This window comes from Caretta caretta, chromosome 1 (genome assembly GCF_965140235.1).
Source record: "Caretta caretta isolate rCarCar2 chromosome 1, rCarCar1.hap1, whole genome shotgun sequence".
In the NCBI taxonomy this organism is placed as follows: Eukaryota; Metazoa; Chordata; order Testudines; family Cheloniidae; genus Caretta; species Caretta caretta.
The window spans coordinates 197956163-197980467 of record NC_134206.1 but is presented as its reverse complement, the minus strand read 5'-3'; the positions used below and the strand labels follow the sequence as shown (position 1 = coordinate 197980467).

Below are 24305 nucleotides of genomic sequence, written 5' to 3'. Positions count from 1 at the left end.
AGAAAGCTCTTTCTCCTTTCTAGACACCTACTAACCAAGGCCGATACGAGAGACAGAGCACCACTCAGGCAGGGTCCAAGGACCATGCCCAAGCAGGAATTCTAGCAGCTCGTTGGGAACTGGAGTTCTCACCAGCATTTGGGCCCAGACAGCAAGGCATTCCCTGTTTTATACCCTCCAGCCAGAGGAGGAGATTTCATAAGCCTTTGAGTCCTGATTATCCCCTTTTTACAGATTGTGAAAATGAGGAACAGAAAGCTACCTACCCAAGACTATGAGGGAGCTGAGTGACAGAACTACACCAACATTCCACACAAAGATGGACTACAGGCCGTCAGGAACACTATCCCCGATAATGTCACGGCTAACCTGGTGGCTGAACTTTGTGACTTTGTCCTTACCCATAACTATTTCACATTTGGGGACAATGTATACCTTCAGATCAGCGGCACTGCTATGGGTACCCGCATGGCCCCACAGTATGCCAACATTTTTATGGCTGATTTAGAACAACGCTTCCTCAGCTCTCGTCCCCTAAAGCCCCTACTCTACTTGCGCTATATTGATGACATCTTCATCATCTGAACCCATGGAAAAGAAGCCATTGAGGAATTCCACCATGATTTCAACAATTTCCATCCCACCACCAACCTCAGCCTGGTCCAGTCCACACAAGAGATCCACTTCCTGGACACTACAGTGCTAATAAACAATGGCCACATAAACACCACCCTATACCGGAAACCCACTGACCGCTATTCCTACCTGCATGCCTCCAGCTTTCACCCTGACCACACCACACGATCCATCGTCTACAGCCAAGCTCTGCGATACAACCGCATTTGCTCCAACCCCTCAGACAGAGACAAACACCTACAAGATCTCTGTCAAGCTTTCTTACAACTACAATACCCACCTGCAGAAGTAAAGAAACAGATTGATAGAGCCAGAAGAGTTCCCAGAAGTTACCTACTACAGGACAGGCCTAACAAAGAAAATAACAGAACGCCACTAGCGGTCACCTTCAGCCCCCAACTAAAACCCCTCCAACGCATTATTAAGGATCTACAACCTATCCTAAAGGATGACCCAACACTCTCACAAGTCTTGGGAGACAGGCCAGTCCTTGCCTACAGACAGCCCCGCAACCTGAAGCAAATACTCACCAACAACCACATACCACACAACAGAACCACTAACCCAGGAACTTATCCTTGCAACAAAGCCCGTTGCCAATTGTGCCCACATATCTATTCAGGGGACACCATCACAGGGCCTAATAACATCAGCCACACTATCAGAGGCTCGTTCACCTGCACATCCACCAATGTGATATATGCCATCATGTGCCAGCAATGCCCCTCTGCCATGTACACTGGTCAAACTGGACAGTCTCTACGTAAAAGAATAAATGGACACAAATCAGATGTCAAGAATTATAACATTCATAAACCAGTCGGAGAACACTTCAATCTCTCTGGTCACGCAATCACAGACATGAAGGTCGCTATCTTAAAACAAAAAAACTTCAAATCCAGACTCCAGCGAGAAACTGCTGAATTGGAATTCATTTGCAAATTGGATACTATTAATTTAGGCTTAAATAGAGACTGGGAGTGGCTAAGTCATTATGCAAGGTAGCCTGTTTCCTCTTGTTTTTTCCTACCCCCCCCCCCAGATATTCTGGTTTAACTTGGATTTAAACTTGGAGAGTGGTCAGTTTAGATGAGCTATTACCAGCAGGAGAGTGAGTTTGTGTGTGTATGGGGGTGGGGGGGAAGTGAGAAAACCTGGATCTATGCAGGAAATAGCCCGACTTGATTATGTAAAGAGTTGTCACTTTGGATGGGCTAGCACCAGCAGGAGAGTGAATTTGTGTGGGGGGGTGGAGGGTGAGAAAACCTGGATTTGTGCTGGAAATGGCCCACCTGCTGATCACTTTAGATAAGCTATTACCAGCAGGACAGTGGGGTGGGAGGAGGTATTGTTTCATATTCTCTGTGTGTATATAAAGTCTGCTGCAGTTTCCACGGTACACATCTGATGAAGTGAGCTGTGGCTCACGAAAGCTCATGCTCAAATAAATTGGTTAGTCTCTAAGGTGCCACAAGTACTCCTTTTCTTTTTAGAACTAAGATTGTAACTCAAGAGTTTCTGGCAGAAAGAACTTCTACAAATCTCTTTCCTCACAGGGAAGAATATAGCGTCAGACCTCACTGAACTTAGTGGGACATTATTCTTTTATACATATTCTGCACATCTCCTATATGACATCTTAATGACACATATCCAGCATGAAGCCTCCCACCTAAAAGATTTTCCTGATCTAACTGACTTTTTTTTATGTGAAAGTTTGTCTGGCAAATGGCAGTTCTAATTGATGGGGAAACTACTCTGCTCACTAGAACTGTAGTCTGAATTCCTCTCTATGAGGAGTGAGTTTATTTAAGCCCCAGTTCTACTTAATAAATTAATTGTACCCTAAGTCAATTGAGACCTTTCATATTCCATCTTTCCATCTTTTAGAAGAGTATTACAACCTAAGAATCTTCTAATTGATTGTTGTTATTGTTGCTCATGTTTTCCTTGCAAGGACAGTGTGGCCTAGTAGACTAAAAATAAGACTAGTAGCTTCAAAACTCTAATGCCCACTCTGATATCTACGTCTGGCCTTGGGAAAAGTCACTTAACCTGTATACCTCAGTTGTTCCACATACAAAATGGGAGGGACTGCACAGATTAGTGCATCTAATACCCTTAGGGGGATGGAAAGTACTAGAAAGGCAATATGTGAAACAGACTTTTATGTTTTTAAATGGTATTGAGTTCCTCACTTATAAAAGTATTTTTGCTTGTTTTATTGAGCTGGTGCACAAATTGAAGAATTAGACCATGAACATGTTGGCAAAACCCATGCCTAAAGCCCCAGAACAGCAAGATACTTAGATACATGCCGAACTTTAAGAACACGAATACTCCCATTGACTACAATGGGCCTACACATGCTTAAAGTTAAGCACATGCTTATGTACCTTGCTGAAATGAGAACTAATAGGAGCAGCACAGCTTTGTAGTTAAGGCACTGCACTGAAACTCCAATTCTCACACAGACTCACCACAAGACTTTGTCTACACACAAACTTACACTGAGCCACCCGCACCCAGACTGCCCCACACAAAACCCTCTCAACCCACACCTGGATCCACCCACACTAAGCCTCTCCACACTTGGATCCTGCCTTGCTGAGCCTGCCTGCCCACACCTGGGGCACCTGGCATGGAGGAGAAGGGCACTGGAGTGTTTCTGGGGCAGACCCAGTCCTTGCACTGTGTCAGGGTTGTGTGCAGCCTCACTGTTGAGTCCGTGTCCGGGGGGAGGGCGCTCTCCCACCTCTGTGCAGCCAGTGGCCTGTGCTCCCTAATGCCACATTGCAGCCTCCACATTTATTTGACAAATAAAATTTGTGGTATTTTGCAGAATTTTAAAATACTGTGCGCAGAATTTTTAATTTTTTGGTGCAGAATGCCCTCAAGAGTACTTGTGAAATGCTTGGTTTCAGCGACTTTCCCAGCATCACATTAGAACTCTTAGGCAGAGCCAGGGATAGAATCCAGTTTCCCAGGGGAGCATTCAACTGTCTTAACCATTAAATCACTGTGACCCAGGGACCTCCTGGTGCTAAATGTCTAAGGGCACAGGGGTACATAAAGGTCTAGAATCTTCATACTAGTTTGTCAATGTGCATCATGTAAGGTCTCTACTGACAGCCTGTGTCACACTGGTTGTCATAATCCTCGCAAAACGTATGTATGGATAACAAGTAAGGAGTTATGTATATATACTGAAAATTATGTTCTTGAGAATTGTGACTTGTGACCAGGTAACAAACAAGTTTCTTTCAGGTAAATGATGTTTATCTGACTGGCTATATGTAAATTGAGTATTGTATGGTTCACAAAGGATGCCTATTTACACTCTGAGCCCAGTGCTAAGAAAGGAACCATAAAATCTTCAAGAGAGGATTTACAGGCAGAAATAAACCTAGGCAATTTCATTCTCCAGTCCTCAAGTTTATAGTCCCAGCGAAAGTCTCTTTGTCCAGCCAAGCTCAGTTCCCTTCCCTATCCGATCTGTCTCTCTCCTTCCCACCTGGCCTTGGTTTATCCCCCTCCCCTCACCCATGCTCTCCCACCCCACTGGCTACCAGTCTCCCTCCTCAGGCTTTTGATCCAGTCTCATTGCTACCCCTGCCCCAGTCTCTTTGCCCAGCCACTCCCAAGTTCTTCCCTCATACCCTGGCTCGTCAGATCTGTCTGACCTTCCTTTCCCCGCTACCCCCCACTGGCTCCCCAATCCCATCTGTGAAATGGGAATAATAAAACTTCCTTCTCTCACAGGGGTGTCACAAGGATGAACGTACACATTTGCGAGGCACTCAGACAGGAGGGATGGTAGCTCAGCATCACAGAAAGGCTCAGCAGTTGCCAGCTCTCACCACACATTGAGCTCTTCCTCCCGGATTCAAGAGATTCCATGAGAATCCGAGATCTAGCTCTTACACCAGCATAGCAATGTCCCTTAGAGGTGTGATTTGGTTTTTTAACGAGCACACCTCTATCAGCATCACGCCCCACCCAGGACAGATGCGGTTATCCCGGTATAAAAGCACCTTACACCAGGCCGGCTCATCCCCCTAGCACCTTTATAGCGTGTCACTGCGGCCACACTGGGCGGGTTGTGCCCCGTGCCCGACAGCGCGAGGGTAGTTGATGCATCGCAGCTGGGGCGTGCAGACACGGCTGTCGCTTTGCTGCTGAGAAGCAAGCGCCTAACCCACCCAGCCCGTTCCCCCAGGGGCACAGGAAAGCCCGTGTCCGGCGGGGCGCCTCCAGCCCAGCCCCAGAGACCCCGCCTCCCACGGTGCGCTTTAAACCCCGCCATAGGCAAGACAAACGGGGGTGCTTGCGGGGGGGGCTCACAGGGCTCTTACCCGCTGCCGCCCCGCCGCCCCCCAGGGACCGCGTCTCTGCCCAAAGCCGGGGGAGCGGCCCTGGAAGGGCGCCAGGGCCCCTGGGGCGCAGGGGGCCGCTGCAGGGCGCAGGGGGCGAATGACCGGGCCTGTGCTGCGCCTGCAGAGCCCCTGCCCTGGCCTGGCCCCGCGCCCCCCACCGGGGTCCGGGGTCCCCCCAGCCGCAGCTCACCCGGGCGGGCCGCGCCGCCACCCAGCTCCGCTCGCCGCCGCCGCCGCAGCTGCCCCCGGGTCCCCTCCGCTCCCCGCCGCCGGCGCCTGCGCACCTTCCCCGGCTACTTCCGGGCCGGGGCGCCAGGCACCGCCCCCACCCAGCGGCCCAGGCGTCGCCGCTGCTGTCCTTTCCCGTGTCGGTGCGCGCAGGGTCCTCGCAGAGACCCGCTGCCCTCGGTTGTGGGACCCCGCAACATCGCCCCACAAACCCCCATCCTACTGCCCCAACCCCCAAACAGTGCCCCCAACTCCCCTCCAGCCCCAGCGGATTCTGCTCTCTCACTGCCCCACAGCCCCCCAACCCCTCCTCCCACCTCCCCACCAACCTCTTGTGCCCCGCCCGGACCCCCTCCACAATCCCTCAGCCCCACCGGATACCGTCTCCTCCCAGCTCCCCACAACCCTGTAGGCTCCCCCACCATACCATAGCTCCATCAGATTCCACCTCCTCCCATCACCCTATCGCCCCACCAAATACTGCCCTCTCTCGGCCCCCGGGGCCCCCACCAGATCCTGCTCTTTGCCCCAAGTCCTCTCACACCACCCAGGAGCGCCACTGAATACCACCTCCTGACACTGCTTCTGTACCCCATCGTTTCCCCCCGGCAAGCTTGGCTTTACTCCTGTCACACTGGTCTTTCTTTCAGTGTCACACCAGTGCCCGCACACTCTGTTCCTGTGTCCTTCAATTAACTACCCTATTTCCCTCAGCATCTAATCCTCTTTTCATTTTAATCCCCAATATTACCAAAGCACCAAAGAAACAGAAATCTTGTTTTGACTGGATTTCCAAAAAAAACCCTGAAACAAACACCTCACTTAACCTGAGGAAAGAGAGAAAATTAAAGGGTAACAGTTGGGCCTGCCACTTTCATACACGTTTCCCTATAAAAGCAAATAATTCTCATTTAATTTTACTGATATGTGGGCTGAGGAGGCATGTGGTATCAAGAAAAAGTCCTCCAGTATAGGGAATTGAAGCAACAGGGGGAATTGATCAAGAAAACACACACCTAAGTATATAACCGTTATCAAAATTTCTCACAGTCTCGCTGAGACTGAATCCCTGATCCTGGTCAAGTTCAAGAGAGGTTGTAATGAGGTTGAGATCAGATCTTAATTGTACTTGAATTCATAAAGTCTTATTTATCTGATCCTCCAGTAGGATGGGTAAGTGCAGATGCCTGCTTCTGAGTGGAGCCCTATTATAGTCACTGGGGCTGTTTGGAGACACAGGTGTTCCCTCTTATGGATCAGTGTGCAAGTTTGGGACCTAATACATTGTATTTCTGGTGATAGCTTTCAGCAATTGCTCCTGCTGTGAACTTTGTAAGTGTTAGTACAGATGAGATAGAAATGTTTTCAGTACTGTTTCAGAAAGAAAAGTCACAAGCACCTTTGATGTGGTATTGAAAATAGTTTTTTCCTCTCTTCAGTAGTACTTAAACCATTTTTGTATCAGGTCAGGGGAAGTATTTGCTGAAAACCAGTGTTGGCAACTCAGCTCAGTATTGTAAAAAGGGCTTTAATCTTGACACTGTCAAGGAGTAGTCAAAGTCTGAGAATGATACTTTAGATCATAACTTGCAGACTTTTGAACCACAGATGTATGATCTGACACAATAGTTTCTGACACCTTTTACAGCCCCCAGAGGAGGTACATAACAAATTAGTGAAGTTGAAAGCTTGAAATAACATAGGTTTCTTTTCTTTAAAAGAGTGAAGTTTTCTCCAACCTCTGATTCAAGATTTTGCTTTTTTGATAACGAAATTTACAAGAAGAAGCGGTGAGATAAGTGGGTCTTGTTGAGATGGAGGTAAACTTGGATTTTAAACCTCATGAAATACAGTATTTTTTTTTTTTTGCAGTAGTGCTCCAAACATGCTAGGTGCTGTACAAACACAAGACGACAAAATCTCAGCCCAGCAGGCCTTACAATTGAGACTTATGTTATGTACAGCAGGGGGAGAGTTAATTTTTCATTTGAATATATATTTTGATATGAATTTAGAATTTGTAAAAGGTACCAGATTGACAGCTCTGAATACTGCATTCCTAGTTATTTATATCTATGGAACAATGCAACACAGACTGGAGTGCTTCACCATTTTAAAGTTTAATTCTAGCACCCAGGGGTTAATATAGTGAGACTGTACTAATAGCCATCTGAAGTCACTGCTTTTTTAAATCTGGAAATGATACTGCTGCAATAAAATCCCTCTTCCCAACTAATAGGGTTATAATTTATAATTTGCTTTTAATCAAAAAGTCTTAGATATAAACAATTGTAAATTGCTTCAAAACTTCAGAGTTGTCACCTGCCTGTACTTATTTTTTGGGTAGAGGGCTTGTGGAGATGTGTAGCCACAACAACAAAGAGTAATTTGCTACGTTTACATTAATATGTCACTGTTTCATCCATAAAAATAGAATCCCAAGACAGAGCTGAATGAAATCACCAGAAGCCCTTCCCAGTGCCCTAAAGTAAACATGGATGTAAGTATATGTTCTAAGTTACATTTAGAGGATTTAAATTGGTATCGTATATTCTCTTTTTTTGTGGAAATTTAAAGAATAATAATGTAGCCTGGAATAGGCGAGGTGAGGTGCTGTGTACCACTAGGCTATGATCTTGGGGATATTTTGGTTGGATGGCAGTCTGCTTGTGAATAGCTTCTTCCTTTTTCCAGACTGTCATCACCTTACTCTGTGTAAAAACAATGAGGAGTCCTTGTGGCACCTTACAAACTAACAAATTTATTAGGGCATAAGCTTTCGTGGGCTAGAACCCACTTCATCAGATGCATGGAGTGGAAAATACAGTAGCAGGTATAAATACACAGCACATGAAAAGATGGAAGTTGCCTTACCAAGTGGGAGGTCACTCTAACGAGACAATTCAATTAACAGTCGGATACCAAGGGAGGAAAAATCACTTTTGTAGTGGTAATGAGAGTGGCCCATTTCAAACAGTTGACAAGAAGGTGTGAGTAACAGTAGGGGGAAATTAGTATGGGGGAAATTAGGTTTTGTAATGACCCAACCACTCCCAGTCTTTCTTCAGGCCTAATTTGATGGGGTCCAGTTTGCAAATTAATTCCAGTTCTGCAGTTTCACGTTGCAGTCTGTTTTTGAAGTTTTTTTGTTGAAGAATTGCAATTTTTAGGTCTGTTATTGAGTGACCAGGGAAATTGAAGTGTTCTCCTACTGTTTTTTGAATGTTATCATTCCTGATGTCAGATTTGTGTCCATTTATTGTTTTGCATAGAGACTGTCCGGTTTGGCCAATGTACATGGCAGAGGGGCATTGCTGGCACATGATCACATATATCACATTGGTAGATGTGCAAGTGACCGAGCCGCTGATGGTGTGGCTGATGTGGTTAGGTCCTCTGGTGGTGTCCCTTGAATAGATATGTGAACAGAGTTGGCACCGGGTTTTGTTGCAGGGTTTGGTTCCTGGGTTGGTGTTTTTGTTGTGTGGTATGTAGTTGCTGGTGAGTATTTGCTTCAGGTTGGGGGGGGGATGTTTGTAAGCGAGGTCTGGCCTGTCTCCCAAGGTCTGTGAGAGTGAGGGATTGTCCTTCAGGATAGGTTGTAGATGCTTGATGATGTGCTGGAGAGGTTTTAGTTGGGGGCTGTAGGTGACGGCTAGTGGCGTTCTGTTACTTTCTTTGTTGGGCCTGTCTTATAGTAGGTGACTTCTGAATACCCTTCTGGCTCTGTCAATCTGTTTCTTCACTTCACCAGGTGAGTGTTGTAGTTTTAAGAATGCTTGATCGAGATCCTGTAGATGTTTGTCTCTGTCTGAGGGATTGGAGCATATGCAGTTGTATCTTAGAGCTTGGTTGTAGACAATGGATCGTGCAATGTGGTCTGGATGAAAGCTGGAGGCATGTAGGTAAGTATAGCGGTCAGCAGGTTTCTGTTATAGGGTGTTGTTTATGTGACCATCACTTATTAGCCCTGTAGTGTCTAGGAAGTGGATCTCTTGTGAGGACTGGTCCGGGCTGAGGTTGATGGTGGGATTGAAATTGTAGAAATCATGGTGGAATTCCTCAAGGGCCTCCTTCCCATGGGTCCAGATGATGAAGATGTCATCAATGTAGGGCAAGTAGAGTAGGGGCGTAAGGGGACGAGAGCTGAGGAAGCGTTGTTTTAAGTCAGCCATAAAAATGTTGGCATATTGTGGGGCCATGCGGGTACCCATAGCAGTCCCGCTGACTTGAAAGGTATAAATTGTCCCCAAATCTGAAATAGTTGTGGGTGAGGACAAAAATTTGTTAGTCTAAGGTGCCACAAGGCCTCCTCATTGTTTCTGCTGATACGGGCTAACACAGCTACCACTCTGAAACCTGTTACTCTGTGTAGTCTCTTACTCTGACATTTGCATTCAACCACCTCCCATTGTGTTGCTTTGAGGAAGAGACATCCATATATGCAGCTCTTCTTATATGAAAGATTCTCTCCCACATATGAATTGTCCTCACTTCAGTGCTACATCCAACATACTGTGGTTCTTGTGTACTTCCCTTCCTGAAATACACATTAATTCTCTTCTCTCCACTGACCTCCCCACAGATTGGGAGAATCATAGGTGACCATCTGTAGCTAATACTTCATTTGTTTAATAAACCAGTTAGTTTTAAATGCAAAACATGTTTTGATAAACTTATTTTTCTCCCCCTTATGTATTCAGCATATTAGGATAGTTTTATTTAATACAAAAAAATTAAAATGCTATTTTTGTGCATTTGTAATTGAATTCCAAGTTTCCTCCAACTGCAGGTTGACACAAATCAAAAGTAAAAAATTAATTATAATCAAGCAAATAAATATAATTTACCATTTTAAAATATAATAAAAATGGAGAAGTTAAGACTCTTAATAAATGTATGTTAAGCTATATAACTGCTTAAATAAATGTGTACAGATATAGTGAATCTATTTGACTAGCAATAAGGAGTACCAAATGTTGTGTAAAGGCTATAATTATGTGCAAATCAATATGTTTTACTGGTCACCAATCAATGAGAATCAACCTTTCTTCAGGAAAATAATTAAAAAATACAAATGCAAACAAAATTAAACAAAATTAAAATCAATTATTTAAATTAAGGTATTTTGTTTGCTGATTTAAATCATAGTTAAAATTTGTGATTTATAGAATCATTGAAATGAAGTGCTGGAAGAGACCTCAAGAGGTCATCTAGTCCATCCCTCCATGTTGACGCAGGACCAAGTATACTGAGACCAGTGATACTCAGACTTCAGTGGTTCAAAAGCCAAATTAACGGTCAACATTATCCAAAAGAGCCACAGTAGTGTGAATTCATTGTTTTATTTTATTGATATATTTTATATATACATATATATATATATATACACATACACACACACACAAACTCACTCACTCTCAGAAAAATGACTTACCAAGTATTATTATTTTATCAACTACAATTGGTAAATAACATAGTAAAAGCATCCTGATTGGTTAATAATTAAATCATATAGTGTTTTAATATCATGTGCTGCAAAGAGCGGCAGGAGATACATTAAAGAGCCACTTGCAGCTGGCGATCCTCAGTCTGAGTACCACTGATCTAGAGCATCTTGACAGGCGTTTGTCTAACCTGTTCTTAAAAACCTCTCACTTTGATTTAAATCAATCCACCGTGCACAGTTTTATTCAAGTACTGTGGCTTAATTCAAACCATTTATCAAATTTCAAATTAGTGTACAGAGAGACAGACAACACTAAAAGAAATTATCAGTGATCATGGGAGCTCTCTGCCAGCTGCTCTCCCTGCCGCTAGCACCGAACTCCTGTCAAATCAGTACTGCAGCTACATGAAGGGCTAGCTTGCACTCTCCCACCTACGCTAAAGGGTTGGGGAGAGGAAACGGACAGAAAAATGGGAAACAATATCGAGCTTAAAAACATTAAGCTGTACACAAAGCCTAAAAGTATACCAAACTCTTGCTGCTGCAGTTTTGATCAGTTACAATAGAAGGCAATCATAAAAGTACACAGTCTAAAACAGAGGTTTCTCATTTTTTTTTAACCTTAAAAGATTAATCAAATGAATCTTAAAAGACAGATTTTCTTGTGGACCTTCTCCCCTCCCGTTCATGATTGTGTGGATTACTTTGTCTCCCGCTCTTGATCCTATAATCTCCTTTTGGCAACTATAGCAATTGTTTGCGGCAAAATAGAGTTAAGAAAGTACTTACTGTGTTTTTAGCCTCTTTTAATGTGATTTAGCAATTAGAAGGCAGGGAGTAGTCAGTTTGCTGAAGACTAGCAAGTGTTCTGTGTTCCTTGTGTAGTCCATATGCCACAATTTCAGAATCAGTGGCCTGAGAAATGATGTTTAAACAAATAAACCAAGTCCACAGTTGTAAGGGCATCATCTGTTTTATTTGTAGCAGTTGCAAATGGAGCAGGAGTTAAGCTTCAGGAAACTAGTAGAGAGTTCAGAGTGTCCAGAGCAACTGAAATACGACTTCAACAAAAATGGTGAACTGAAGCATCTAGATACCAATGAGCCCTTTGTCTTTAATTATTACAAAAATGCACTTGAGAGGAACCATAAACGCTATCAAGTTCTGGGGCATCTCATTACACAGTATGTTTATGAGCTCCTGGAAAGAGTCTGCAAGCTTCAGAAAGTCCACATCCCAACAGATGCTACAGAAGATGAACCCAGAAGTTTCTTTTTCATCAACGAGAAAGCATTAACTAGTTCCTCAAGCCTAATTGTGCTCCTACAAGACCATGGAGTCTTTCGTGCTGGTCAATGGGGGCTAAAGACCATAATCCATGAGGGCCTGGATCATGGAACTCAAATACCATTCATTAAAACGGCCCTTCAGTGCTATGGAGGAGTGATTGTTTTAAATCCCAATGACAATTTCATTGATCTGAAGATGGAAGATGAGTGGTTAAGTTTATCTACCAAGGAAGAATCTTCCACTGTAAATTCCTCCTGGTGGATCCCAAAGAGGTGCAGCAGCAGCCCCGAAGAGCACACCATTTACATTTGGGATAATTTTATTTCAAAGAGCGCAGCCAAGAATGTGGCCTTTATTGCCCATGGCTACGGAGGCTTGGTTTTCATCAATCTGCTCATGCAGAGAACATGGGAAGTGATGAATAAAGTGTATTCTGTGGCCCTTATTGACTCCATGCACCACACGTTACACCAGGCAAAAAATAATCCACAAGTGCAAGAATGGATACAGAAACATTGCCGTGAATGGGTAACAAACAGTAAACCTCTAGACAGACCCACAGGTTCCCTTGTGAAAGTGGACTGTCCTACAGTCTCTGCTGGGACTGAAAAATACAGGTTAGCACCATCCTCCACCTTACAGGCCATTTTCAAGTACCTGAAGAGCACACTGAAAGCTAGGAAGACAGTAGCTTTATCTCGTTCTCCTATTGTAACAAGGAGCAGCAAAAATAAGAAGAGAGGCAATACATAAAAAGAATGCTGAAGTATTTTTCAGGAATCTTCTCCCTCTTTAAAACCACTCCGTGGAAGCTTGAAACTGAAGCTACCATGTTAGCTTCCTTGCATTGCAGAGTGATTTATGGCCATAAAGGTGGTATTGGGTTTCTGATTTTTATTGTTGTTGAAAAACTAATTGGCAGAACAAATAAAGTTATCACCAAACATTAGAAAAGTTTGGTCTTTTCTTTTTGGAAGCTAATTCTTGCAATTTCAAAAAAACAATTCATGTGAGCTTTAAACTTGAGCTCTTCTGTTATTCCTGCACTTTAAAATGGTACATAGTAACAGTGTGAAGGTGTGCCAGAGTTTACCTATGTTGATTCTGGAAGCTTATGTTGTGAAGTTTGTGCATATCTGAGCTAAGTAGATTTTGTCAGCAAAAAATCCGTAAATTTCACTGTAAAGGGCAATTTGGCATATGAAATTAATGCTAAAGACCCTACAAATCTAACATTAGCCTATCCACTCACTTGGCAGTGCCCAGCTGTTCCTTAAATATTCTCCAATATTTTTTCCAGTCTTCTACTGCTTCCCTTTGGACACTAGTCTGTCATCTAAAGATTCTTCACTGAACCATACACTACCACCTTCCGCCAGTCAGAGAAATGAGATAGTCTAAACATATATACAGTGGACCAAATTTATCCTCAGTGTTACTCCAGTGAAACCAGTGAGATTAATCTAGTAATTAATTTGGCCTCATTTAACTCCTTTTCAGACTGAATGATTGCTGTGGAAATATTGCAGTGTAGTAACCTGGACGAATTAAAAATAAAATACAAACTTGGCATAAAAAAGCAACCTGTAATTAAAAAATGACCATATATGAAAAATTATATTACTATTTCTCCCCTTTCCTTGGCTGTCTCATTTCAAATTGGGGTTGGTATTTCTTAAAGAGAAAGAGCTCTCTGCACCTCCATAGTCAGATTGTGCAAACTGATTGTATGTCAGCATGTTGGAAAGTAAAATAACCCCCAGTTATTTGTATAGTAAATGTAAATAAAATGGCTATTCTTGGCTCCCATTCGCATCAGTGGGAGTTAAGGATGCTCAAGTCCTTGCAAGATTGAGCCTTAAAAGATGACAGAACGTTAGTGTTTAGTTGTGGCCTCAGTTTCCATTTTGGCCAGGATCTTTTGAGGATATGATTGTGCCTGAAGAATGAGTAAAAGTTTCCCTCTATCCTTTTGCTCAATGGTAGACTTAACCATGCTCTGCTGCTGCTTCTAGGAATTCCCACTCCGCTGCTAGCAATAAGGGACAGAATTATTTACTTACATAGGAAGGCAGTAATTGGTGAAATATGCAAAATGGAAGGGTTATTTTAGAACAAAAATGAAAAACCGGTCAATTGTTTGCATACTGTTCCTATTGAGAACAGTATTAAGTGATCACAAAGCAGTACATGCTCATGCTTTAATGTGATTTGTTCACTCACCAATACCACATTCGAGATAATTTCACTCTCAAAGCACCATATCATAGCCATTAGATAGTGTGCATCTCAGAGAATAATTTGTGTGACTCATACAAGTAAACATGTACCTTTATTTATAAGAAAGTGACAGAATGTCTGTCTTCAAAGGGTGACCAATATGGTCTTCAAGATGAATTCACAAGTTTTGCTCATCTCAAATCAATATTTTAAATTCCTTGATAGAGAAGGTCATATTTGGGAACATTTTTTGGATCAATAGGACTCCGTACAATGAGCTTTCCACGCATTGCTCCACGGTAAATCACTTCAATCAAATCTATGAAATCTTGCTTTGTTTTAAAGCTTCCCACAAATTTAGTGTGATCTGGAGACCTATGTAGCAGATAAAGACAGTAGAAATGTAAATGCCTGTTAAAGAGTCTGAAACAAACTTTTTAAAGACAAGAAAACTTATTCAACAGAACGGAGGATTTTGATTTAGTCACTCTTATGGCTTGAACCACTCTGGTATGGTATACATGAAGTAAAAAGACAAGGCAATATAGGAATTATTGTGACCAGACCTCAAAAACCTAAAAAGATGCTGTGGTATGACCAAGAATTTAACATGGAGAGCAGAGTGAAGTGTGACATTATACTGCACATCATCTGTGAAATGTATCAGAGTTTTTTTCACACAGTACTAAACGAGAGGGTATTTCAAAATGAAAGGCGTAGTTCAGCATCTCTGCCCATTCATTACTTGGCCTGCTCTCTTTCAATATTCATGCAACTACTGACAAAGGAAAGTACAGTTTTCTCAAGTCACCTCATAAGATAACAAAGGCAGAGACTGTGCTAATTATGGTAAACAGAAGAGAACCTCATGCAAACTGACATACCCATAATCCACTTTCATGTGCTGTCCATTGAAGAAAAAGACAGTAGATGGAATATAACTGATGTCAAAATACTGGGTGTACACTGGCACCTTGTTCACATCCACCAAGTAAATGGCTGCCATTTTACTTAAGTCATGAGATGTCTTTGCAAGCTTTAGAAATTAAGAAAGACATGATAAAAACAGATTCTAACATGAGCAGGCAAACATGCCAAGTTTAAAAGCACAGCTGTAATTGCTAACCTTGTTTTTTTAAATAAGGGAGAGTCAGAATTAGTGAAAGACTGATCTTTATCTTTAAAAATATTTTTTTTAATTAATTCATGATCGGGTTGCTGCTTTGAGCACATGCTTTTTTCCAATATCATGTTTTGGTCACTGTAAAGAATCAGTTGTGCAAGCATAAGGAAGCAAAGACCTCTGTCATGGCAATTCATTCTCGGAGAAATGTTTGTCTTATGAGAAGACATCATGGATATTTGAACATTACTGAATTTTAAATATAAATATTAGTCCATCTTGTTTCAAACATAAGTAGCATGGACTAGTGTTCATATCATGAGACCTGGAAACAAATGCCTGATTTGTAAGACCACTTCTACCACTTGCTGTATGGCCACAGGCAAGTCATTTAACTTCCCTTTGTGTGCATTTACACTGGGGGAAAAAATCAATCCGGTAATTTTCCATGAGTGCATCTCCACCATTGGCAGCAATGGTGGAAGCTGTATTGTAGAAAGGGTACAGCTGTTTTTATTACTGTGTAGTCTAACTGCTTAGGTGAAAGAATCCGGATGAAATCCTGGCTCCACTGAAGTCAATGGCAAAACTCCCACTGACTTCAGAAGGGCAAGGATATCACTCCATGTCTTTATTCTCTCTGTGAGGTGCCTTGCACCCCTAATTGTACTATATGCAAATGCTATAAAGTAAAGTTTATATAGCACTTTTCAGTTTCAAAGTGCTTTGCAAACAATGATTAAGGCAATGATTTAGTCACGGGTATTTTTAGTAAGTCATGGACAGGTCACAGGCAATAAACAAAAATTCACAGCCTGTGTGTTACCTGTCCATGACTTATACTAAAAATACCTGTGTTTAAATGGGGGAGGGGCGCACTGTGTGGTGGGGGGACAGGGAGAGGGGGTTTGCTGCTGCTGGAGAGGGTGCCTGGGGCCAGCGGCTCCAGCTGCCAGGGGCCAGACTGCAGCTACTCCAGCTGGCTGTCCGGGGACTGCTGCCCGCGATCGTGGACACTCCGGCGAGCTGGCTGGGGACCTCTGCCCAGGACTGCAGCTGCTCTGGCCGGCTGGGAACCACTGCCCAGGGCCGGGGACTGCAGCTGCTCCAGCTGGCCAGCCAAGGACTGCTACCCAGGGCCGTGGCTGCTCCAGGTGGCTGGGAACTGCTGCCTGGGGGTGGAACAGTGGCTGCTGTTGCTGTCCTGCGGCCACTCCAGTAGCTGTCCCCGGGGTCAACTACACTGGCCCCTGCAGAAGTCACGGAGGTTGTGGAAAGTCATGGAATCCATGACCTCTGTGACAGACATGGAGCCCTAACTATGATTAATTTTCACCACACTCTTAGGAAGGGAGTGAAGTATTCTCTAATTACTCCACTTTACATTTCATTCCCAGTGCACTAATAACTTAATTGTAATTTGGCTCCTTCTATATTATTTGATAGTATCATGTCATTTCATTCTATTGCACCAAATGTGTATGTAATGATTGGCATAGCATCAATAAAAGGTTTTTAAAAATTGCTCTTACAGTATCATCCAATTGAAGACAAACAGGATCATCATCTTTCCCAAATCGAAGAACCAAAACTTTCTCCGCTACACTTTTTATTGCCTGATCCACTTCCTTTTTATTGGTCAGTTTGGGCAGCAGGAAACTCATCTTGATTGAAAATGGCTCCAGACATCAAACACTGTATCTAATTATTAAAAGAGACACTGTCAAAATTGGTAAACCTGCCTCCCTACCACACACAAAAAAGTAGTTGATTAGACAATGACAATGGGCTTTAAGTGTTTGCTTAAAGCAGTCTAATCTATTAGGATTTCTTTTTTTAAGGGGAAAGAGAGAAAATACTGCTCCAAACACTAAAAATTAAATATTACTACACAGTGCAGCTTTCTTCAAATGAAAGACCAGCTTACTTACATACCTGTCTATTATATCATGGGCTTCAGAGAGAGTTGCACACAGATTTAAAGAAAATCAGTTTTAAAAACAACGTTTAAAAAAGGCTGTGTGAATTATTTAAATATGGGACTATTGGCAAAGAAGGTGATATATGGGATATAAAGATGTGAGAGGAGAAAAAGGATAGTGTTGTGAGCAGCTGGAGAAAAAGCAGGTCCCTAAAGACAAGGGGGAGCTATCAATTTACATTTTGTACAAACACTAGGTTGTCTGGCTACTGCAGTTCTATCTAGTTAGTTCAGTTATATCAAAAGGTCTGGAAGGATATAACAGAAGACCTGTTGAAGAATATACATTGTTGGCAGTAAATATAAGATACGATGCACTCACAAAACGAAATCTTCTATGCCACAGCATGTCCACTTAGGGTGACCAGATGTCCCGATATTAGGGGCTATGTCTTATACAGACAACTATTACCACCTCCACCCCCAAAAAAGCATCCCAATTTTTCACCCTTGCTATCTGGTCACCCTATGTGCACTTTACATGCATAGCCTAAATCAGTGGTTCCCAATCTTTATGGGAGGCTGTCAACTTTCACCAGATTGAGACCCCTCAGCTGTACCAGCAACCAAATAAAATATGTTTGAGATGTAAGAGAGACCTATTAGATCACTCAGTACATCTCCCTGCCAAAGAAGGACTGCCTCCTTCAGCACATTTTCTCGCACTTTGTCTAGTCTAAAATAATTTATGCAAAGGAGTTGCAATCACTTCCTTTGGGAGACTGTGCTACACCACAGTACAGTTCACTCTCAGGAAGTTATTTCCCCAGATAATCAGCTTGAAGTTTCTTTTTCTTTATTTATCCCATTATTATATCCTCATATACCACACTACGTAATTCCTCTACATCACAGATGTTTACACCGGTCAATATTTCTTTACTGTTATTACATCTTCTTCAACCTCCTCCCTAGTCTTCATCTGTCGAAGCTCTAATATTTTGCTCCTTTAAACTCTTCCTCCTGTCAGGCTTTCCACATAATTTCTGCTACCCTGCTCTGAACTCCTTCCAAGTTGCCAATGTTGTTGTGGTACCGAGCAACAGATGGACTGATATCCCAGCGGCACACACCGCAGAGAAAAGGATTGTGTCCACTGTCCTGTGGAGCATGAAGCCTTTTGAGGCGAGGAGCCTGGGGCTCCTGGGAGCCATAGAAAGCGGATCTGATACTGACACACCCTTCCCCACCTTGGGACATGAGGCCCCTTCATCTGCAGCCTCCCTCAATCACACTGATTTCTTCTGGCCGCTCTATGCCATTGCAAACTGCTGCCCCTCCCCCGCTACCACTGGGCTCCCCCGTCTCGCCCCAGTATGAGCCCTGGAACCTGCCCCGGCCTCCAGCTGCCCCCTGCCCTGCCGCAGAACCCCGGAGGCAGGAAGCGCAGTAGGACCCTGGGGGAAGGTAGGAACCTAGAGTTCCAGCTGCAGAACCCCGAGGACCAGGACGGGGAGACACCGCGCACCTGAAGAAAAATGGAGACATCGGACCCAACGATCGCACCGCCAGGCCCGTCTATCGGACAGAACCACTCAGCGCGCAAGCGCAGATCCTACCCTATGATTGGCTACAAACCAAAGCCAATCAGAGCAGCTGGAAAGCAGGCCAACCCAGCGGCGTGGCTGCTGGAGCTTTTTTCCCTTCCGAGTGAGGGGGAGGTAGGTCCCACACCCGAGAACCCTCCGGCTGGAAGTGGAAGCGCGGCGCGTCGGAGGGTTCTCGAGGTGGGACTGGATAGGTCGGAGCGAGAGGCACGTGGGGACTGGTGCTCTTGCAGGTGCGTGTCCGGGGGCGGGCACAGGGCGCCGAGTTTCCAGCACAGCTGGAGCCGCCCCGGGGAGAGGGGGGCCCTGGCTCCCCAGGGTCCCGCAGCGGGAGGCCCCGTTCCATTGGGGTCCGCTGGCGCCGCCGGGGTGGAAGCCCCGGGCCATGGTAGTGCGGAGAGGGCAGACACCGACCAGGCCTCTCGTCTGCTGCGGGGCGGCCTGTAAGGCCGCTGCTCCTGATACCGGGCCCGGTGTCACGCGTGGGGCGGGGGAAGCCCCTGTGTGGATCACTGAGCCCCGTGTGCGTGCACGCCACCCACCCGTCTGTGCAGTAGGGATAATAATGTTCGCTAAAGACTGAACGATAATGTATGAAAAGTGCTTTGAAATGTCAAATGTATTTGTAATGGCTAAGCATTATGGGTTAATTTTAAGATCGTTTCAAAAGCATCCCCTCCTGCAGCTTTCAGTAGAAGGGACAAGTAAGTTCTTTAACTCAAATGATCACCTGCTTACAGCATGAGTTTCTGTATCTCTGTTATGGAAGACATAGCAGAATTATTTGTTCAACTAAGACAGTTTAGCTCTGAGAGACCTAGCACTAAAACTGTGTTTAAAAGAGGGGTGTGTTTCCTGTGTTTTATAAATACCAAATAACGTGTTTTTCTGTGTTCCATACCCAGGTTCTTCTAAAGGGATTTTTAGAGCTTTCAGCAAAAATGAACCAGTAGCAAATACACTCAGTCTTGGACAAGTCTAGCAGTAACGTGGCTTTATTGGAAAACTTGGGTCAAATCCTTATTTGATTTAAATCAGCACAGATCCATTTACTTCATTGGAGCTATGCCACATTAGATTACCTGAGGCTGGGCCCCATATGTTTTTCCTTTATGCACATTCTCTCATGTGCATTTTTGATTTTAGTACCTTAATGTCATATTTGAAGTATATAATTTGTTAAAGTCTCAGTGGTTTTTTTGTCCTGTTCCACAGAATGAATCCTTTTTATTTTACTATCCTGTAAATTGTACTGTTTCTTGTTTCAATGTTGATAATTCATATTAACAATTTTATTGCAGTTGTCCATCTCTTTCATTATATTAGTCAACTTTCACTGCAGTCATAGCATCTCAAAACAATGGCATATTTACAGAATATTTTGTTTTAATAATCTGTTTCCTGTTTATACTTTAGTTTCTTTAATTTAAAAAAAAAAGATTTAACTTGTCCTTTTTCAAATAAGGACACTTTTTTTAAGTTTCAGGTGGTATAGTAAATTAAGATTATAGCATACAAAGTTTTTTTTAATGTGTAACTTATTTTTGCCTTTAATTTGTTTCATATTTTTAAATTGAACTCTGTAATTTGTTCATTGGCTCTACTTAGGGTTGGCCATGGAGAGAAAAGGATATGAAAAAACAGCTTAGTTAGTTCTGTTTTAGGCCCAGTTCTGCAAACACTTAATCTTGTTTGCTTAACTTTGTGTGATGAGTCCTGTTGAAATTAATGGGACTACTCATATGAGTAAAGCTATATATGTGCTTTAGTGTTTACAGGATTGGTACTTTAGGCTTAGATTTATTCACATGCATAACTTTACATATTGTGAGTAGTCCCATTAGCTTCAGTGGCAGCATAAAGTTAAACCCATAAGCCTGCAGGAGTTTGCCACGGGCACTTCCCTACTTTACTGTTACATTTCAAAGAGATAAGCATTAGGGATGTGAAAATTTTCTGGAAAAACTACTCAAAAAGAAATCCTCACCCACATTGTCACACCACAAGTAGAATGAATTGTGCTTCTGTGGTCTGCACCTATGAAAGCATTCATGGCATCTGTGTGCAGTGGCATGCTTCCATCACAAAGCTTCCTATCTACAAATGACATACAAGAGTGATTGAAGTGGGAGGGTTGAAACATATTTAAGTATTGTTTGACTTGACCTGGAATTATACACAGCTGATTTAAGCAACAGTGCTAACTGCTGTTTCCTCTAGTAGCAACATCAACTTTATTTTCTTTTAGAGACAGTAAAAAAGTAAAAGTCTAATTAGAATATTGATATCAAGTGCTAAGAAGTAACTTCCTGTTCATCTGAGGAGTTAAAGTTAGAAGTAGATTGAGTTTTTCTCACATCTGTGACTACTAATTTTGTTTTTCTTTTGTCTTGTTACCATTTTTGCAGATAACTGCTTGGATACAACACTCTCCTAAATATGAAGTTTTTTAATATGCTTCTCAGAAGCATTGTGAGACGTTCGGTTTTTCCGTTTGCTATGCAGAATGGGTCAAAAAAAGATTTGTTTTTAACAACTCCCCAGAGGTCATTTCCATGTAGAACACTGATTTTGTCTCCTGCCCTGAAGAAGCAGATTTCATCCAGCCCCACTGAGAAGCTAGATTTGGATGGGTGGAAAAATGTCATGAGATCTGGAATGCAAGAGGAAGTCGGTGAGGCATCTGAGAGTGAGGAAGATTCTACTTTAGCTGCCACAAGGGAACTTGTGGAGATGTGGAGGCTAGCTGGCAAAACTGTTCCAGAAAATATCAGTGAAGAAGAGATAAAGACCCTTATGGAATGTTCCACTAAGTCATCCAAAAAGAAGTATTTAAGATACTTAGCTGTCAAAGAAAAAGTGAAGAAAGCTAATAAAGTAAAGCAGGAAAAGCAAAAGGAAGCAAAGAGGGAAAGGCTGGAAAAGGCTAAAAAAAATGATACTGGTGAGCTGAAGAATACTTTCTTATTACAGTTTTGGTCCAAGTCTATGGATAAGATGTATAACTGGAGGACTGCTCAGGCTATGATCTTTGGCCAGCCTCTAGTATTTGACATGGCTTACGAAAATTACATGTCACGTAGAGAAATGGAGAACACAGTGAATCAGCTAATGGAGACCGAAGGTTGGAATCGAAGAGCTGTGGATCCTTTTCACTTACATTTCTGTAATGTCAAAGTAGATGGCTCATATCATAAAGAATTTGTCAAGCGCTATGGAGAGGCATGGGACAATTTACTTGTGACTGTGACAGAACAGTCTCACACAGATGTCTTTCCAAGCGACAAGCTCATCTACTTAACTGCTGACTCTCCCAATGTAATGAAGAAGTTTGAGCATGATAAAATTTATATAGTTGGATCAATGGTTGACAGGAATATACAGACTGGAATCTCTCTTGCACATGCAAAACGCTTGAAATTAACAACTGAACGTCTTCCACTGGAGAGGTACTTGAAGTGGGAAACTGGTGCCAAAAATCTCACATTGGACCAAATGATTCGTATTTTATTAACTTTAAAAGATACTGGAGATTGGCTGGAGGCGCTGAAATTCGTTCCAAAAAGAAAATATGAAGCTTTTGTAGATACATCCTTCTATTCAAAGCATAAAACTGATACAGGGAGAAGAACAAAGGTGTTTGAATTTAGCAATAGTCAGGAAAAAGTAAAGAAGCCCTTTGTAGAGAATTCCTTCAGGAAGCAAACACAGAAAAAATGGTGGATAGCTGAAGAATCTTAAGGGCAAACTATACTGTTAATAGGCTTAAATTTCCATTGACTTCTGTGGGAATTTGATGAAAAAAACTGAAGGGTAAAAGAGTAACTAGAACTGCTGTCTGATATGGCTTTTTTATAACCTTTGTATTGCAGTTATTTAAACAGAAGCTTAACAGGCTTGTTCCCTCCCCATCCCCCCCCCCAAAAAAAAATCCATGAGGAAAAGCTGTGATGATCAAATCTACAAATTGCACCATAAGAAAGAATGTAATTAAATTGAATAAAACTGTGGTGGATATAACTTCATTTAAACCCTTACTTGTTTAACACCAAATGCTGTAATGTGGTTGATTAGTTCATGGACTGAAATATGGTAAATATAGACACTGTAAGAGGCTAGCTGGATACTATTAATCTAGTGGATGTACTACAAATGCCTTAGTAAATATTTGCAGACCTTAGCCTTTCTATTCGTTTACAACACTAATAATGTCTTGAATACTGATCTTAGAATGTAGCTGATTTGCCCAGTGGCTCTTACCCCAGTGAATAAGTTGTGGTTTTGTTTTCTGAGGGTGTTTTTTGTTTTGTTTGTTTTTTTGGGGGGGCGGGGGGCGAGTAGGGAGTTTGCTCCATGGTGTTTTAGAAAGATCTCATGATGATGATGCATCATTTATTCATTCAAAGTATTTTAGTATCTGATGTGATGCCTTGTGAATGTAAACATAAAACAATCTGACCTGCGGTTCTAAAATTCGCTCACCTTGTGGAAGAAAGCGAGGTGGACCTGTGAATGACTTCTTTTTAAAAAATATATGCATTTTTGTCCCTTTTTATCATGTAGGGTTTTCCATTCCTCTACAGCTTTTGAAAATAATAAACACGGGTACTAGTAATACCCCTAGGGGCAGAGAGTCTCTTTTCATGTGGCAGTTCTGTACTGAAAATACACAACACTTCTCAGTTATGCATGAAGTTTAAATCACTGATTTAGGTGAAAATGACTGTTCAAGTTGCAGATTAGGGTTTTTTCCTACCTTTGAAAAAGCCTTTACATGTCACAGTTCCAATTACCCTCTGCCCAAGAGCAGTGAAAATGGGACAATTTCCCTGTCTTACCTACAAAAATTTTAAACAGAAATGTTATGACTTTAAGGGGGGCCCGATTAGACTTTTTACACAGGAACAAGCTGAAAAGTAAATGTCAAGCCTGTTTACCTTCATATTTCAAACAGGATATCTTCCTAGATGTGACTGAAAAAAATATTGCTGATCAAAAGACTCTAACAGTTCATTGGTTCCTGCATCTTTAAAAATACAAATGAGAATCTGTCTTCCTTATGAGAAGCTACTGGGGGTGGAATCTATGAAGGGTAATAAGTGTTGCAATACTGAGCATCATGGTGCCCATCTTAGCCATCTAGAAAATCACAAGAATAATGCTGTAATCCCCAAAGCTAAATTGAGTATCTAGGCCTTATACAATGAAGCGGGAGAGAGAGAGAGAGGCCTAAAAGTGCACTCGGCAACAGGCTAAGGGAGGTGTTACCTAATCTAGCCAGGTTTCAGAGAAACAGCCGTAGCTCACGAAAGCTCATGCTCAAATAAATTGGTTAGTCTCTAAGGTGCCACAAGTACTCCTTTTCTTTTTGCTAATCTAGCCAGTGGGAGATGCAGACTAGATGTATGCTAAGCCCCACCCCTCTCTGAGAGAGGTGTCTATGTCACTTTAGCAA

At 42.6% G+C, this 24305-nt stretch overlaps 4 protein-coding genes across 13 annotated transcripts in view; 2 read left to right on the top strand and 2 right to left on the bottom strand.

Annotated features, from left to right (window-relative positions):
• The window catches only part of SENP7 (SUMO specific peptidase 7), a 74841-nt gene extending 69012 nt beyond the window's left edge, over positions 1 to 5829 (bottom strand). For 3 of the 5 annotated variants that reach the window (XM_048816388.2, XM_048816406.2, XM_048816416.2), the window contains exon 1: positions 5203 to 5287. The gene's annotated coding sequence lies outside the window, so the exon portion shown is untranslated. Of the gene's footprint in view, positions 1 to 4991; positions 5073 to 5202; positions 5288 to 5810 lie in introns of those variants that run through there. The other 2 variants (XM_075118426.1, XM_075118427.1) reach the window with 2 other exon arrangements.
• LOC125620631 (putative protein ARB2BP) lies at positions 5581 to 12933 on the top strand. 2 transcript variants are annotated; one of them, XM_048816595.2, is made up of 4 exons: positions 5581 to 6092; positions 6962 to 7060; positions 7675 to 7740; positions 11674 to 12933. In XM_048816595.2, the coding sequence occupies exons 2-4, from the start codon at positions 7055 to 7057 to the stop codon at positions 12730 to 12732; spliced, it is 1131 nt and encodes a 376-aa protein (XP_048672552.2). In that variant the 5' UTR covers positions 5581 to 6092; positions 6962 to 7054; the 3' UTR covers positions 12733 to 12933. The 2 variants fall into 2 exon arrangements, with proteins under 2 accessions (XP_048672552.2, XP_074974544.1); XM_075118443.1 differs by lacking the exon at positions 5581 to 6092 and having other exon boundaries at positions 6759 to 7060.
• A 1359-nt stretch (positions 12934 to 14292) lies between these two features.
• On the bottom strand, positions 14293 to 18872 carry TXNL4B (thioredoxin like 4B). Of its 3 annotated transcripts, none has more exons than XM_048816689.2 (4): positions 18772 to 18872; positions 16855 to 17023; positions 15084 to 15235; positions 14293 to 14574 (listed from the first exon to the last, which is right to left on the bottom strand). In XM_048816689.2, the coding sequence occupies exons 2-4, from the start codon at positions 16984 to 16986 to the stop codon at positions 14409 to 14411; spliced, it is 450 nt and encodes a 149-aa protein (XP_048672646.1). In that variant the 5' UTR covers positions 16987 to 17023; positions 18772 to 18872; the 3' UTR covers positions 14293 to 14408. The 3 variants fall into 3 exon arrangements, with proteins under 3 accessions (XP_048672646.1, XP_048672655.1, XP_048672663.1); XM_048816698.2 differs by lacking the exon at positions 18772 to 18872 and adding an exon at positions 18719 to 18738; XM_048816706.2 differs by lacking the exon at positions 18772 to 18872 and adding an exon at positions 18494 to 18516.
• A 76-nt stretch (positions 18873 to 18948) lies between these two features.
• TRMT10C (tRNA methyltransferase 10C, mitochondrial RNase P subunit) lies at positions 18949 to 23483 on the top strand. 3 transcript variants are annotated; one of them, XM_048816562.2, is made up of 2 exons: positions 18949 to 19083; positions 21259 to 23483. In XM_048816562.2, the coding sequence occupies exon 2, from the start codon at positions 21290 to 21292 to the stop codon at positions 22589 to 22591; it is 1302 nt and encodes a 433-aa protein (XP_048672519.2). In that variant the 5' UTR covers positions 18949 to 19083; positions 21259 to 21289; the 3' UTR covers positions 22592 to 23483. The 3 variants fall into 3 exon arrangements, with proteins under 3 accessions (XP_048672519.2, XP_048672539.2, XP_048672529.2); XM_048816582.2 differs by lacking the exon at positions 18949 to 19083 and adding an exon at positions 19090 to 19441; XM_048816572.2 differs by lacking the exon at positions 18949 to 19083 and adding an exon at positions 19090 to 19554.
• Positions 23484 to 24305: the final 822 nt, after the last annotated feature.